General features: G+C 49.4%; 1 protein-coding gene across 1 annotated transcript in view; it reads right to left on the bottom strand.

The window, feature by feature from the left end:
- LPAR3 (lysophosphatidic acid receptor 3) overlaps positions 1-17,817 on the bottom strand; it is a 36,406-nt gene that overhangs the window by 13,499 nt on the left and 5,090 nt on the right. The window contains exon 2 of the mRNA XM_037907630.2: positions 4,471-5,227. Coding sequence (XP_037763558.1) covers positions 4,471-5,206 — 736 coding nt within the window. The 5' untranslated portion in view covers positions 5,207-5,227. The remainder of the gene's footprint in view (positions 1-4,470; positions 5,228-17,817) is intronic.

Here is a 17,817-nt window from a genome sequence, read left to right as displayed (position 1 = left end):
CAGTGGTTCAGTTCATTTAGACCTCTTGTATTTTTTTAAACTGATGTTACCCATCTGAGTAAGTGGGGAAAATATATTAAAAGTGACTGTGAGCAGATGCTGAGTAGATTCTGGTGAAAAAGATCTCCCTCTGAAGAGTTACTATGTGTGTGCATGACATTAAGGAGTTGGAAGCTTTGTCACCATGCCATTTATAGCACAGTGTTATGATTTTTCAAAGCTCAAACACAAATCATCCACACATTATTAGGACGGCAACAGTGTATTAATTACTGATTAACCTAAACTAGGAAGGGATGAATTAATTTTAACAACAGTTTTGGGGCAATATAATATTTGCCACAGATGACAAAAGCACTGTATTCTAGAAATTCCCTTGAAGGACTAATAGTAGATCTGAAAATCAGGTGCTATTTAGGTATAATTCCATATAAGCATAATCCATGGTATTTACGACAAATGGTCCTTTAACACTACAACCTTCCACTTGGTGCTTCCACTAGGACCAGAGATGCTAGTGGAAATCAGACTGCCAGACTCTGTAAACAATGCCCTTGGGCGCAGCATAAGAAAGATGACTGTTCTTAGTTTGTAAACTTCTTGTGCTGGAGACACATGCCTCCTCCGTAGCATTGCTATCTGAGAATTATATAGTACAAACAGAAACTGTCTTCTTTACAACAAAGCTATTCCTTCTTAATAGCTGCTACAAGACAAATGCACTAAATACCATTATATGTGCAGGATGGTTATGAAAGAAGCTATTCATTGTTGGACAGATAAGATATATCTCTACCAGCTACTAAAGCAGGATGCTCAGGGTCATCTTGTTTTCCTTAGCATTCTTAAGTGCTTACTGCAAAGCTTGTATCTGCAACTTTTAAAATCCTGGGAGCAGATTTATATTTGAAAACTGAAGAGTCCAGTTAAACAAAACATAAATCTGGCTTTTGCACTGCTACAGCCATTGCAGAGTCATGGAACCACCGCCCACACCCCGCAAGCCTCAAAACCAAATGTTCCTGTGCTGTCTTTTATGGCATCAGACCCGGACAAAGTCTTTACTAAATCAGCCCCAAAGAAATGGAAAACCTTATTCATAGATTTTTAAGTCTAGAAGGGACCATTGGATCACCTACTCTGACTTCCTATATAATACAGACCACAAAATTTCCTCCAGTTACTCCTGTATTGATCCCCATAATTTTCATTTGACTAAAGCATATCTTATAGGAGACGCCAGTCTGAATCTGAAGTCTTCAAGAAGATAAAGAATCTACCACTTCCCTCCATAGTTTCTTCTAATGGTTAATCACCCTCGCTGTTAAAAATTTGTGCCTTATTTCTCATTTGAATTTATCTGGCTTTAACTGACAGCTTCTTATCAGCTGGTTATAATTTAATTACTGATGAATATAAGATGACTGAGCTATTAAAACAGAATGGATATTTTCAACGTTCTTTTAGAAAAAACAATTGTTGATTAAGTGACACAGAAACTGGGTAATACAGGGGACTCAATGAAATTCTGAGGCTTTTTGTTTCTGGGTCACTAGATAAAATCTGGCCCCAGTCTGTAGGAACTAAAAGTTGTTAAAAATTGATGGGATTAGTGGAGTATTTGAAATGAGTTAGAGATCTAGGACTGGATTCCCCACTCTGCAAAGGCCACTTTGCATTGTGTAAGGAGATAACTGGAGATAACTGGCAATCTCAGCCAGTGGAAAGCTGCAGAAAGTGATTCCAATGCCTGCACCAACTGAAATCTCCCTTCCCCAGTGGAAAAAGGGTTGCACTAGGGGCAGGAGAGCTGAGCTATATCATCCACTGGGTGTAAGATCACCTCAGCACAGCACCTTTGCAGCCCAGACCGCGCTGGGATGGGCAGCCCTGACTCAGAGAGCTGCAACTAGTTCCCTACAGTGCCCCCAGACCCCTTCACTCCCTCCATACACAACTTCTCCACCCACTTCCTAATTACACTGCAAAAGCACCATCACTGCTTGGCCCCTAAACAGTGAAATTGCAGAGGCAGAGATCCCAGTGAGCCGAGTCTCTTTTTCTAATCCCCAGAAGTGGAACCGGGCCCAGGTACATTGGTGGGATAGAGGGTGCTGATAGTACCGACACCCTCTGTCAGTCCCTTGTGGCCAAGTGGATGCAGTGTCGCCAACTCTCCTGATTTCTCCACGAATCCAGCTAGAGCTGGATTCATCTGGCCAGGATGCCAGCAGCTCCAGCACTCCTGTGAATTTCAACCCGGGGGGGGGGGGGGGGGGGGGGGGGAAGAGAACCCGCTCTGATTGGCTGCCTTCCTCACCTGCCCAGGGCCAAGCGACCAATGATGGCTGCTGTTGGAGATATGCAGAGTTCTCCACTCCTACTGCTCAAGAACCGAATGGACTTCTGGGGTAGAAGAAGGGAGACACCAGTCTCACAAGAGGAGAAGGGAAAGCAGAAAGAGCTGAGCAGCTCAGGCAGCCCTGCTCCATCCTCCCTTCCTGTGAACAGTGAGTCAATCAGCTCTGTTCCTCCCTCCCTGCAACACCCAGCTTGGGAAGGGGTGAACGTGGTGCAGCACCCCCATGCCACCCAGGGGCTTAGTGAAGAACCTCAGAAACTGCAGCAGAAGGAGAACTGATGTGGGAATTGGGCAAATGTGGTGCCGGGTGCGAGGGCAGACAGGCAGATGTAAGGGGTGAAAGCACCTGCAGCTGAGGCTAAAATCACCTTACCCAGCAAGATTTGGCAACCCTAACTGTCACACACACACTCGGGATGGATAAGAGGAATTTAAAAATCAGATGACAGACCAACACACCATACAGTAGAACCTTAAAGATATGAACACCAGAGTTATGGACTTCCCGGTTAACCGAACATCCTGTGAAACTGGAAGTCCTCAATCAGGCAGCGGACCAAACAAAAAAAAGTGAATACTGTACTGCCTCAGAGCTTCAGCCACAGGGGGTTGGGGCTGCAGCCACAGGGTGAGCAGGGATCAGGGCTCCGGGCGGAAGGGCAGCTCGGGTCTTCTGAGCCTCAGGAGTACCGGGACTCAAGGGTTTAGACTGGGGGGCAGCACTGGGGCTCCAGCCCTGTGGCTCCGTTCCCAGCTTCAGCCCCGGGGGGGTGCTGAGGCTCAGGACTTTAGCTACGAGGGGAGCACTGGTTTCAGCCTCAGTACTCTCTCCGTAGCTAAAGCCCCAAGCCCTGCCCCCAGCTGAAACTGGGAGTGGAGCCACAGGGCTGAAGCCCCAATCCCTGGTGCCCCACACGGGGAAGAAGCCAGGAGCGGAGCTGCAGGGCTGAAGCCCCAGTGCTCTCCTGCAGGTCTAAAGTGCCGAGCCCCAGTGCTCCCACAGGGCAGAATCCCTAAGCCCCCTGCCAGGAACCATGGTGGCCCCTAGGGTCAGTAGCCCCCCGCCTAGAGTCCTGCCCACCCCCACACCTGCAGCTCCAACTCCTCCATGGCTGAAGTCTGTAACGTCTTGTTCACAGTTCCAGACCATTTCAGAGTTACAGACAACAGAACAATACACCCATAATAGGAGTACTTGAAGATGTTCAACATTGCAAACTTTAATTATCTCTCTATTCAAAGTGATAAGAGAAAGAAACTAAAGTGTCCATCCAGGGCTCTACATGACTATAACAGTACCATAAAAAATACAACAAAAAACCCAGCAGCTTTCCCAAAAAGGAACAACCAATCAGCAAACATTCCCTCAACATGCACTCCAGCACCAGCCCCTATCACAACTCCCCCTGTCCAAAAGCTTGGGTAAGAAGATGGGCCAACCTGTGTCCGGCAAGTCAGCAAAACTGAGCTTTTACAGATTAACAGCAGGGAAATGAATCCAAGGTTGAGCACCCCCCATGGACAGCTCTCTCTCTCTCTGATACGGAGGGAAGTTCCAGTTGAAACACACCTGTGGGCTATAGCTGTAGCAATATGGCACAGTGAGATAGGCAGTCTCAAGCAATTTTAGAGTTTCATTGGTCAAATCCTACACCTACAGGTTAAATACCCATGAAACTTACTCTCTGGCTGGGATTTTCTAATTCAATGCGATTTAGGCACCTAACTCTAGACTCCTTTGCAACTCCCAGTTTTTATTATTTTAATCCAGGCAAATGCTCTGGTAATGTTGCTGTGAATTTTATCAAACCTTCTCCTTCCAGAGACCTTTCTGTATTTTTTTAACTACAGATAAAAAAAACAAAAAAACCCAAAACAAAACACATTTTGTAGCATTCTGCCTACAACCAAATTGTCTAACCAGCTACCAGATGAAGAGACATTTGGTCTACAACTTGATTGGCCCTATGCTTCATAATTTTTCATGGTGTGACATCTTCTATCACTTAAGTGGGTGAGCAAGCACTAGCACGTCAATATCCAAGAGATTTTAAGTTATTTTTGACAGGCACGCGGATCCTTATACATAATTTTCAATATTGTCTTACCTAAGACGGTCATGACTGTCTTCATAAGCTTCACTGGTGTCCTTCTACGGCTGATGGATCCACTAGTGTGTGGAGATAAGACATTAGTTTTCCTCTGGACGTACATGTAGATTCTTAGGTAAACCACCACCATAATGAAAAAAACAACTAGATTGGAGACAGTCCAGAATATCAGATAACTTCTGCTATAAATAGGAGCCAAGGAAGAACAGGTTGAGATATTGCAAAGGCAGTTCCAACCCAAAGTAGGCACAGCCCCCATAAAAATAGCAATGGCCCAGATCAATAAAATTAAAAAAGTGACTCTTTTCTTTGTGAGGTTACTGTGAACCCTCATCCGCACTACTGACATGTGTCGCTCAACAGCTATCACAAATAAATTAACCAGAGAAGCTGTCAGGCTGGTGTCCAGAAGTCCCTGACGCAAAAACCATCGGTTAACAGTTAGCGTTTTGGACACAGGGCCAGTGTTGAACATCAAATATACATAGGCAATGCCAGCAAAAAAGTCTGCAGCAGCTAGATTGGCCAGCAGATAGTAGAAGGGGAAGTGAAATCTTTTGTTTTTGACCACAGCTGCTATGACCAGTGAATTTGAAATAAAAATAAACAAGCAGAAGAAGGTCCCAAAACACAAAACAATAACAAGGTTTGTCCCTGACCACTCATCTACTGTGTCAGCGTTGCTCATGTTATAAAAAAAGTCCATACGTTTATCATAGTGGCATTCGTTCATCCTGGATCAGGGCCTTACATCCTAAGGGGGAAAAAAAAACATGGATTAAATTTCATACCTTGTCTTTGCTTGAAGCACTACGCTACAAATACTTTGAGTGTAAATGTTCCTGGAGAATAATTTTCACATCAGGTAGAACTAGTGTAAAAGGAAATCCTACCTGAAGGAAAAACAGCTCTAATATAGTCCCTCTCATTAGGCCCCAATTAAAAAAAATTTAATCACATGCTTAACTTGATCTTGATGTTAAATGGGACTTAAGTAGAAGCTTAAAGTTAAGCAAGTGCTAAAGTGCTTTGCTGAATCAGGTGAGAAACATTAACTAGTCAACTCTTTTGCAGATGATGACGCTGAAGCTCAGAGTTTAAGTGATTTGCTTGAAAATATCCGTAGAGCTACAAACAGAACCCTTGTCTTCTTACTCCCAGTCCTATGTTTGAACCACAAGCCCATCGTTTCTCCCAATATCCAGCTAAGACAGCAAAACACAGAAATCCTGCAACTTTTCCAGTTTACTAACCTAGCAACATAAAGCTTTTACTTGTGAAGTATTTTCCTGTTTTTGAAGCATGTTAATAGATATAATCTGTAAACACACTATTTAAGGCATATATTCTCAATGCATACACATAACTCCTATCAGTAATAAAATAGTTTAAATGAATGGATTTAAAGGTGAATATTTGTTATGTTACATTTTAAAATAACTAGATCCAAGGGTGCAGAGGATAGAAAACTGGTGGGGGAGGGGGCTTTGGTTTGTGAAAATAAAAGTGAAGGGTTGGCCATGGGTTCTGGATTGATAGCCCTGTAGAATAAAGTCTCCTATTCATCCACAAGAAAGGTGAAGCATAGGCAGCAGCGGCATGAGATTTCACACACTGTGTCAACGCTATTTTGGACAGATCGCTACTCAAGATGAGGAGAGGGATAGTTCATTCTCCCTATTACTTCTCACTTTGACCTGTCTGGGTTGACTATCAACATCAGCCAGGATAGTGTTATTGTGATGTGTTCACTAGGAACTGTACTGAGATCCAACGGATTTAATGCAGAAGATTTAACAGCCATCATTTGGTATTGACTTTCAATAATCTTGGCACAAAAAGTGGGAGTGTGCTAGTAAAATCTGCAGAGGACACAGAGTTAGAAGGTACTGCCAATACGGAGGAGGAGTGGAATTTCATACAAGAAGATTTGGATGACCTTGAAAACTGGAACAACAGAAATGGGATGAAATTTAATAGTGCAAAGTGTAAGGTCATGCACCTAGGGCAGGGGTGGGCAAATTATGGCCTGCGGGCCCCGTCAGACTTTTTAATCCGGCCCTCAAGCTCCCACTGGGGAGCAGGGTTGGGGGCTTGCCCCGTTCCTGCACTCCAGCTGGGGAGTGGGGTTGGGGGCTCCACACAGCTCCTGAGAAACAGCCAGCATGTCTCCACTCCGGCTCCCACTTGTGGGGCAGCCAGGGGGCTCCACATCCTGCCCCCGCCCCAACTGCCAGCTCTGCAGCTCCCATTGGCCAGCAACTGCGACCAATGGGAGCTGCAGGGGCGGCGCGCAGAGCCGCCTGGCCACACCTCCACATAGGAGCTGGAGGGGGGCATGCCACTGCTTCCGGGAGCTGCTTGAGGTAAGCACCACCCGAAGCCTGCACCCCTGACCTCCTCCCATGCCCCAACCCCCTGCCCCAGCTCTGATCCCCCTCCTGCCCTCCGAAACCCTCAGTCCCAGCCTGGAGCACCCTCCTGCACCCAAAACCCCTCATCTGCAGCCCCACCCCAGAGCCCGCAACCCCAGCCGGAAACTTCACCCCTCCGACCCAACCCCCTACCCCAGACCAGAGCCCCTCCCCTGCACCCCAACCTCAGCCCCCTCCTGCACCCACCCTGAACCTCTCATTTCCAGCCCCACCCTGGAACCCACACCCCCAGTCCAGAGCCCATACCCCTCAGCCTCCTCCCAAATGCCAAACCCCTCTGCTCCACCCCAAGCCCACAGCCCCCTCCTGCACTCCAAACCCCTCATCCCTGGCCCCACCCCATAGCCCGCACATCCAGCCAGAGAAGCCCTCACCCTCTCCTGCATCCCCCAATTTCGTGAACATTCATGGCTCACCATACAATTTCAATACCCAGATGTGGCCCTCAGGCCAAAAAGTTTGCCCACCCCTGACCTAGGGTCTAACAACAAGACTTTATGCTATACGCTGGGGATGTATCAGTTGGAAGTGACAGAGAAGGAGAAAGACCTGGGTGTATTGGTCAATCACAGGATGACTATGAGTCACCATCATGATGCTCATAGTCATGAAAAAAGTTAACGATAGGATGCATCAGTTGAGGTATTTCCAGTAGGGATATGGAAGTGGTATTTCCATTATACAAGGCACTGGAGAGTTCTCATCTGGAATAGTGTGTGCCATTCTGGTTTCCCATATTTAAGAAAGATTAATTCAAACTGGAACAGGTGCAGAGGAGGGCTACTAGGATGAACAGAGGAATGGAAAACCTCCCTTATGAGAGGAGACTCACAGACTTTGCTTGCTTAGCCTAACAAAACAAAGACTGAAGGAAGATATGACTGCTCTCGATAAATACATTAGAGGGATAAATGCTGGGGAGTTATTTAAGGGCCAATGTTAGCCTAAAAAAGAACAGTTACTCTCCTTCTCGCAACTGTTGTTCTTTGAGATATGTTGCTCTCATCAATTCCAATTAGGCGTGCGCATGCCGAGTCATTGGAAAGTTTTCCCCCTAGCAGCACTCATTAGGTGGGCTGTGGAGCCCCCTGGAGTGGCGCCTCCATAGCACTCTATATATGACCCTGCAGTCCCGGTGCCTCCTCAGCTCCTTCTTGCTGGCTACTCCGACAGAGGGGAAGGTGGGTGGGTATTGGAATGGACATGAGCAACACATCTCAAAGAACAACACTTATGAGAAGGTGAGTAACCATTCTCTCTTCAAGTGATTGCTCATATCGATTCCAATTAGGTGACTCCCAAGCCTTACCTAAGCTGTGGGGTCAGAGTTATGGAATTGCTGACTGGAGCACCGCTCTGCTGAAAGCTGCATCATTTCTGGCATGCTGATGTAATGAGAGGTGTACTTATGCACCTAGGACAAAGTTGCTGCCCTGCAGATTTCTTGGATTGGGACTTGGGCCAGGAATGCCACCGATTAGGCCTGTGCCCATGTGGAGTGTGCCGTAAGTGTCGGAGCTGGGATTTTGGCTAACTCATAGCACATGCAGATGCAGGACGTGATCCAGGAAAATATTCTTTGCGATTATACTGGGAGCCCTTTCATCCGGTCTGCCACCACTACGAATAGCTGGTTTGACTTTCTGAACAACTTAGTGCACTCAGTGTAGAAGGCCAGTGCCCACCGAAATCCAGTGAGTGCAGCTTCTGCTCGCAGTTACTGGCATAAGGTTTAGGATAAAAAACAGGCAGGTATGTCTTGACTTGTGTGAAAATGTGACACAACTTTATGAAGAAAGGCCGGGTGAGGCCTAAGTTGCACCTTATCTCTGTGGAAGACTGTGTAAGGTGGGTCAGAGGTGAGGGCCTTCAACTCAGACACCCTGTGTGCTGAGGACATGGCAACCAAAAAAGCTACCTTGTACGAAAATAGAGGCAGGAGCAAGTCACTAGCAGTTCAAATGGGGGCCCCATTAGTTTGGAGAGGACCAAGTTAAGATCCCAAGCAGGGACTGGCTGTCTAATCTGGGGATGGAGGCAGTCCAGGCCCTTGAAAAAACATCTCACCATGCGGTTGGCAAATATGGAACATCCAGATACTCCTGGGTGGAAGGCCGAAATAGCAGTGAGGCGTACCTTGATGGATGATGCTTGTTGTTTTAGGTTAGGAGGTACTCTAGGATGAGTGGTATAGGCACCTGGATTGGAGGTGCGTGATGCTGGGCACACCAGCAAGTGAACTTCTTCCACTTAGCTAGATAAGTGGCCCTGGTGGATGGTTTCCTGCTGCCAAGTAGGACCTCCCTTTCAGTTCAGAGCACAGAAGTTCCATGGGGTTTAACCATGAAGCTTCCAAGCCGTGAGATGGAGACTTGAGGTCTGGGTGGACATGAGTGAGCAGGTCGGGGTGGAATGGCAATGCAATTGGGGCATCCACTGACAGTTCCAAGAGCGTAGTGTACCAGTGTTGTCGAGGCCACCGGAATTACCTCCGCTCTGTCCCTGCTTACCTTGAGAAGGACCTTATGCGCCAGAGGGAACGGGGGAAAGGCGTACAACAGGCAGCCTCTCCAGGGTAACAGAAACACGTCCGTGACCGAGCCCGGGCTGTGATTCTGGAAGAAGCAGAACATTGAGCACTTCTTGTTGCTGCGGATGGCAAATAGATCGACCTGGGGAAACCCCCACCTTTGGAAGATGGAGTGTATGACATCCAGACCACTCGTGATTGCAGAATGATCTGTTGAGGTGGTCTGCCAGGTCGTTCTGAGCCCCTGGGAGATAGGATGCTTGCAGGTGAATGGAGTGGGCTATGCAGAACTCCCAGAGCCTGAGGGCTTCTTGACACAGGGTGAGGAACGGGCTCCACCTTGCTTGTTGATGTAAAACATGGCAGTGGTGTTGTCCGTCCCCACTGCCATGCACTGGCCTTGCAGCCGGGCCCAAAAAGCTTGGCATGCTAGACGTACCGCCCTGAGCTCCTTGATGTTGATACGAGGAGAGAGCTCATCCCAAGACCATAGGTCCTGCATTTGTAGATTTCCCAAATGCACACCCCAACCCAGAGCTGACGCATCCATTACCAGGGACAAGGAGGGCTGGGGGCTGTTGAAGGGGACTCCTTCACATACCATCCGAGGGTCAAGCCATCATTGGAGGGACTCGAGTAAGTAGTGATTGTACCAGAGCACAAAGTCCAGGTTGTCGCGCCCCGGGCGATAGGCCGACACAAGCCACGCTTGCAGGGATCTGAGCTTCAGCCTGGCATGCCTGACCACAGAAGTGCAGGCTGCCATGTGGCTGAGGAGACGTAGGCAACCCCTTGCAGTAGTGATTGGGAATCGCCTGAGGCCGTGAATGATGTTTGACATGGCTTGGAATCGTGTGTCTGGCAGAAACGCTGATGCCTGCGCAGAGTCCAGCACAGCTCCGATGGACTCTGTTCTCTGGGTCAGAGACAAGGTTGACTTGTTCACATTGAGGAGGCGGCCCAGTCTCTCGAAAGTGGATCTGATGAACCGGACCTGAGATTCCACCTGCTCCTTGCGTGCCCCCTGAGCAGCCAGTCGTCAAGGTTGGGGTATCCCTGTCTCTTGCGAAGGAAGGCTGCTACGACGGACATGCCCTTGGTGAAAACTCGGGGGGCTGTCGACAGACCAAATGGGAAGACCATGAACTGATCGTGTTTGTGGTTGACCACGAACCTTAGAAATCGCCTGTGCACCGGGCGAATGGCTATGTAAAAGTATGCGTCTTTCACATCAAGGGCGGCGTACCAGTGTCCCGGATCCAGGGAAGGGATAACTGTGCTCAGGGAGACCATACGGAACTTCAGCTTCACCATAAATTCGTTGAGTCCTCGCAGGTCTAGAATGGGTCGGAGACCGCCCCTTTGCCTTGGGGATTAGGAAATAGCAGGAGTAGAATCCCTTTCCCCCAGGGATCTCAAACACGCGGCCTGCGGGTTCTTTCGTGCGGCCCGCCAAGCTCCCCGCGCCCCCCCGCCCTTCTGCCTACCCCGTGGCACCATGAGCCCCGCACCACTCCCTGACGTGGCCGGAACCATGCCCCTGCGGCCCCGGGGGTGTCAGAGGGCTCCGTGCATTGCGCTCGCTTCCAGGCACTGCCCCCCGCAGCTCCCATTGGCCGGGAACGGGGAACCGCGGCCAATGGAAGCTTTGGGGGAGATACCTGGAGGAGTGGCAAGAGCAGCACACGGAGCCATGAGCCCCCCCCAACCCCCAGGGACATGGTTCCAGCTGCTTCCTGGAGCGGAGCAGAGTGGCGCGGGGCCAGGGCAGGCAGGCAGGCAGCAAGCCTGCCTTGGCCCTGGTGCGCGCCACTGCCACCCTGGAGCCACTCTAGATAAGCAGCGCCGGGCCAGAGCCCACACTCTGAGCCCCTTCTGCACCCCACACCTCAACTCCCTGCCCGTCCCTTGCTGCACCCCGCACTCCTCCTGCACCCCAACCCCCTGCCCGGAGCCCCCTGCCACACCCTGCACCCCGACCCCCTCCTGCACCCCACACCCCAACTCCATGCCCTGAGCCCCCTGCCGTACCCTGCACACCTCCTGCACCTCAACTCCCTGCCCTGAGCCCCCACCACACCCCGCAGCCCTCCTGCACCTCCTGGGGGCAGGGAGGGGGCAGAGTTGGGGTGGGGATTACGGGGAAGGGGTTGGAATGGGGGCAGGGAAGGGATGGGAAGAGGCAGGGGAGGGGCAAGGTCTCATGGAAGGGGTGGAGTGGAGGCAGGGCCCGGGGCAGCAAGTGGGGGGTGTCAGTGATGCGGCCCTCGGGCCAATGCACTAGTCCTCATGTGGCCCTCGTGGTCATTTGAGTTTGAGACTCTTGCCTTAGCTCCTGAGGAACCTCTTTCACCACTCCTATGGTGAGAAGGGACTACACCTCCTGGGTAAGGAGCTGCTAGCGAGAAGGGTCTTTGAAGAGGGATGGGGAAGGGGGCTGGGAGGGAGGGTAGGAGCAAATTTGGAGAGAATATCCCATTTCTACCATGCGAAGGACCCAGCAGTCCTATGTTATTTGGGACCAAGCACAGTAGAAGAGGGATAGATTATTCAGAAAACACGGGGAAGGATCCGGTGCTGAGACTGGTGCTCAAAATGACTGCCTTCAAAATGACTGCTTTGAGCCTGATGAAAGTAAAAAGTCAGGCCCTGGCCCTGCCCAGACTGAGGATGGGAGGGCTCGCGCCTGCCATTTCTGCCCTTGCGTCCGTAGGGATCCTGCTGCGGCTGAGGAGGATATGACTACTGTTGCTGCTGTCGGGGCTTAAAGGGCATTCTTTGGGTTGCCAGGGTGTGCATACCCAAGGAGTTCATTGTAGCCCTGGAATCCTTTAGGCTATGCAGCCTCGAGTCTGTCTGTTCAGCAAACGGACCCACCCCATCGAAAGGCAGGTCCTGCATAGTTTGTTGAATCTCGGGCAGGAGCCCCGAGGCCTGCAGCCATGAGCTACTCCTCATGGCAATTCCTGAGGACAAGGTGACTGCCGCCAAGTCCACAGCATCCAGCGAGGCTTGTAAAGAGGTCCATGCCACTGCCTTGCCCTCCTCGACAATAGCCCCAAACTCCTCTTTGGACTCTACTGGTATGAATTCCTTAAACTTCAGCACAGAGTTCCAGGAGTTGAAGTTGTATCTACTCAGGATTGCCTGCTGATTGGCAATCCTGAGTTGAAAGCACCCTGTGGAGTATACTTTGCACCCAAATAAATCCAGGCATCCAAGGTTGCTGCCCCTGCCTCTCCTCCTCATTCACTGCAGCCACCACCAGGGAACAGGGCTGCGGGTGCATGAATAGGTATTCGTACCCTAGGGGGAATGAAATATTTCCTCTCCGCCCCCTTGGCGGTGGGAGGGATGGAGGCCGGAGTCTGATAAATGGTCTTGGCATTTGCCTGGACAGTTTTGATGAGCGGTAGAGGGACCCTAGATGGTGCTTCTGGTGCCAGGATATCCACCATACGATCCTCAGACTCTACCACCTCCTCGGCCTGCAGGTTCATATTCCATGCCAACCTGCATAGCAGTTCCTGGTGGGCACAGCTATCTATAGGGGGAGGCCTAGAGGTGGAGGTGCCCGTCACAGCCTCATCCAGGGAGGATGACGAGGAGGCCAGAGGAGGAACTGGGTCCTCCTGTCCTTCCTGGTCATCTGGTACCTCCTGTCCTGCCTCTAATCCAGGGTCAGGCTGAGGAACAGGGATGGGTTCCGGGGGAGGTGGTAAGGCTGGTAACTCCTCCGCAGTGGGATGGCTGGCTGCTGCCTCCGGGACCCTTGCCTCGGATGCCACTGAACGGGAGTCCCTGGACTGGATTCCCTGTACCTGGTGGTACACCCAAAGGGTTCAAAATGGCCCCTGTACTGGCTCCTGCCACTGTGCGGGCCATGGTGCCATACCAGTCTGGTCTGCCCCTTGCCAGCTTGCATTGGGCCTGCTCCCCATCTCTGAGCCCAAAGATGTGGACCAAGACCACAAGGGCCAGGGCGGTGCTGGGCTTTGTTGGGCTGGGGAGCTGTGCCGCGAGGCTGGAGAGTGGTGCCACAAGTGGGATCTGCGCAATGACTGGGAACGGTCCCAAGACAGACTGCACTGGGACTGGGACCTGCTGCACGATGGCAATCGATGCCATGAACGGGAGCACTTGCAGGACTTGGAGCGGTGCCGCGAGTCAGACCGGCACCATGAGTACAACCAACCAATGGATTCGCCGGGGACTGCAGTGCCGTCATGTCTATGAGGTCTCTCGCGGCCTCAAATGTGTCTGGGGTGGAAGGCAGTTGTACCTCCACCACCACCTAACATGGTGAATCCCATTGCACCGGACTCAAAATCTCCCTTTGTGGGACCGAAGTAGACGGTGCTGGCTCCGAAGTTTTTGGCACTGGGGGCTCCTCCCTAGCACGTGCCCCATTGGCCGGTTCCGAGGGGTTGGGTCCTGAAGCTGGGGAACCACTGCTCACTTGTTTCCGGTGCTGCTTCTGAACCGGGGAATGGGACCAGTGCTGAATCGTCTCTGATTGCTTCTGCACCAGAGAGCGGAGGTGCCGCGGGTCTGGTCCAGAGTCCTTCTGCGGTGCCGTCTCTGCCGCTGCCGAGGCACTACGCGCCGATGCGCTCAGTGCTGAGTGCCGCCGCGCCGACGCTGGTTGCGGTCTAAGTGCCGCCTCCATGAGGAGCTGCCTCAGTCTAAAGTCCTGCTCCTTCTTTGTTCTCAGGCTAAACCCTTTGCAAATCCTGTACTTATCCACCTGATGGGTTTCCCCCGACACTTTAAGCAAGTGTCGTGGGGGTCGCCCATTGGCATAGGCTTGTTGCAGGACTTGCAGGGTTTGAATCCCTGGGACTTAAGCATGCCCTGCGTCTCCAGGGAGAGCACAGTTGGGGTGCAGGGGGACCCCCCAACTCCCAACAGCAAACTATTAACACTACACTACCTAATAACTAACTAAACTAACTAAGGAAACGAACACAATTAAATAGAGCTAGGGAAAGGTGGAGAACTTGCTGAGCAAGACACTGGTGGTAAGAAGGAACTGAGGAGGCGCCGGGTCGGCAGGATCATATATAGAGCGCAATAGAGCCACTACTCCAGAGGCTCCACAGCTGACCCGACGGGGGCTGCTAGGGGAAAAACTGTCCACGCGCATCTAATTGGAATCAATATGAGGAATCACTCAAAGAACAACAAATGGATATAAGCTGGTCATCAATAAGTTTAGGTATGAAATTTGGCAAAGATATCAAATTTGACAAAGATATCAGAGGAGCAAAATCTGGAACATCCTTCCAAGGGGAGTAGTGGGGGCAAAAAAATTGAACTTGTTTCAAGATTGAGTTTGGAAAATGTATGGAGGGGATGGTATGATGAGATTGCCTACAATTGCCTATGGCTCATCTGTGACTGCTATTAACAAATATTGCTAATGGCCGGAGATGGGACACTAGAGGGGAGGGGTCTGAGTTACTATAGAGAATTCTTTCCCAGGTGTCTGGCTGGTGGATCTCGCCCATATGGCCAAGATCTAACAGATCACCATATTTGGTGTTGGGAAAGAATTTTTCTCAGGTCATATAGGCAGAGACCCTGGAGCTTTTTCACCTTCCTCTGCAGCATGGGGCACGGGTCACTTGTTGATGGATTCGCTGTTCTTGAAGCCTTTACAGTCAAGATTTGAGGACTTCGGTAACTTAGCCAGAGGTTATGGACCTATTACATGAGTGGGCGGGAGATGGTCTGTGGCCTGCGATGTGCAGGAGGTCAGACTAGATCAGCGGTTCTCAAACTTTAGCAACCCGAGGACCCACATTTTTATTTAAATTTTTTCGTGGACCCCCAAGCCGCCCCGCTCACCCCCAGGCCCCGCCCCACCTCTTCTGAGCACCATCCTCTTTATAAACACTGCCCTAAACTAAATACCAATGCAATAATTCACTGCCATGCAGCAGAGCTGGAGACCAATGCTCCAGACTGGACTCAGGTTAAAACCTCCAGAGAAGTCAGGCACAAAGAGTGTGAGGGCAATGGAACTTCGCTGAACACACCAGGGCACGGTGCAGACTGCCACTCCATAGCACTCCCCACTTGGTAGTTTATTCAACAGCTTGTAAGTAAAGATGCCATACGCCCAGCCTGTAAACTAGTGGAATAGGCTAGATTACCACTTTCCAGACTACAAAATATATACCAAACTAAGGTCTGCCCATGCCCCTTTCACCAAAGCACACCTTTATGCTTTTATCCCTCTGCTCCTCTCACCCCCTTTCCTCTCTGCCCATTATTGCCGTGGTCACAGGAGCTGTATGCATGCTACTCTAACACTGCCAATCTGTTCCTGTTCTCCCTACACATTACTCCCCACCCCACACACACACAAATCACAAGCAGGAACCAGGAGAAAAAGAGCTCAATGTGAGGGAAAGACTGAAGAATTGAAAAGCAGGGAACCTTGTTAACCAGAGGACACTGAGAATGAACAAAGGATGGCTTAGGGCAGTGGTTCTCAAACTTTTGTACTTGTGACCCCTTTCACATAGCAAGTCTCCGAGTGTGACCCCACTAATAAATTAAAAACACTTTTTTATATATTTAACACCATTATAAATGCTGGAGGCAAAGTAGGATTTGCGGTGGAGGCTGACAGCTCGTGACCCCCCATGTAATAACCTTGCAACCCCGAGGGGTCCCAACCCCCAGTTTGAGAACCTCTGGGTTAGGGGGAACATCTCAACTGCCCTTCCAGGCTGAATAACATGGCAGGAGAGGCCAACTGGGAAGAATGGGTGGAGAAAAGGAACACCCAGCCCGGGTGCGGGATGAATACAAAGAAAACTGAATCCTTTGACTCCCACTGGCTGATTCCCCACTAGAATTTACTCTGACCAGCTAACAACAACAACAATGTACTTGTCTTCACAGGATTTAATATATGTTAAACACATTAGTTAACATATCTAAAATACGTCTTTTTACCTAGAGTAGATGTGAACTCTAATTTACTTGCTTAGCACTGTTACCAGATAAGATTGGAAGATGATTAGGTGGCAGGAGGCCAAAAAGAGGCTGACAAGGTGAGATGTTGTGGCTATGGTTTGTCTAGTTGCAGGTAATTTTTGACATGGCTGGTTTAACATGACAACAATGCTTTAAGAAGTTATTGCACATTTATGCTCTTTGAGCATTTGATATTTTATAGCTTCTCTTTTTAAAAAAAAAAAAAAATCTGAGAAGGATGGAGCATTTTCCATCCACTGTAACACATAAAAAGTGCAAAAGGTAATGCTTATGTGCCTAGAAATCTGCCTTCTTATGCTAGTTCTGAATCAGTCTCTCTCTCTCTCTCTCTCTCACACACACACACACACACCCCTTCTCAAAATAAAGGGTCTCCTTCCTACAGCTCTTAATTTGAGGATGTTCTCAATTTCTGGCAAGAGAAAGCCTGCGCTAGGTCTACACCGCAGTCATGAGTTGAAAATTATGTCATCCCTATTCCCTCCTTCCATGGCAGCTAGCTCAGAAAAAGGTTGGAAACAGGAAGATCATTACAACATATCATATTTTGAGGTCAAACCACCAATTTCTAGAACTCAATACCTTCAGTGTTTCCCCCCCAACCGCTCCCCCGAGATTGAGCATTACCTTCAGCAGTAGTATATGTTGCTCAATAGGATTTTTTTCCACATTGGCAGGACCATAACACAGCAACACAAAAAAGAACTATACACTTTCAATTATCTAACAGGAACTGCTATACCAGATTAGAGGAGAGGAATCCTGTTTCTGATGGAGACTAATACCAGATACTTAAGAGGAAAGTGCAAGAAACCTCACAGGCCACAGTCATGTAATAACCAACCTCTTGAGGAGGTTTCTTCCTAACCCCCATCAGCTGGACCTTGGTTTATAAGCAGAAGCATGAGGGTTTTCTAGCCCTTTTCTTTTACCTGTGTAATGTAACTCTGGATAATCTCATTGCCATAATAGTTTGGATAAACACGGAGTGCCCAAATCAGCTTCTCACACACATTTAGCCAAATTCTCAGTCCATTTACACTAGCGAAATCCCATTTAAAATCACCAGAATAAATATGGGGGGAAATTGTCCCAGTATGTTTAAGAGCTGTTGTAAGGCTTCAGTGTGGTTAAGTGGTTAGAACACCAGAGTAGGAGTTGGGAGACGGTGTTTTATTCCCAATTGTGACAGACTCACTATGTGTCCTTCATCAAATCCTTAACCTCTCTGTGCCTCTGTTTCACCATCAGTAAAATGGTGATAATAGATGGATATCTATATAAATAGAGACATACATAAAGCACCTGGAAATCCAATGAAGAAATGTGCTTCACAAATAGAAACTATTATTTATGGCACTGAGTTGT

The sequence above is a fragment of the Chelonia mydas genome, chromosome 8 (genome assembly GCF_015237465.2).
Source record: "Chelonia mydas isolate rCheMyd1 chromosome 8, rCheMyd1.pri.v2, whole genome shotgun sequence".
Classification (NCBI taxonomy): Eukaryota; Metazoa; Chordata; order Testudines; family Cheloniidae; genus Chelonia; species Chelonia mydas.
This window is presented reverse-complemented; position numbering and strand designations above follow the sequence as displayed.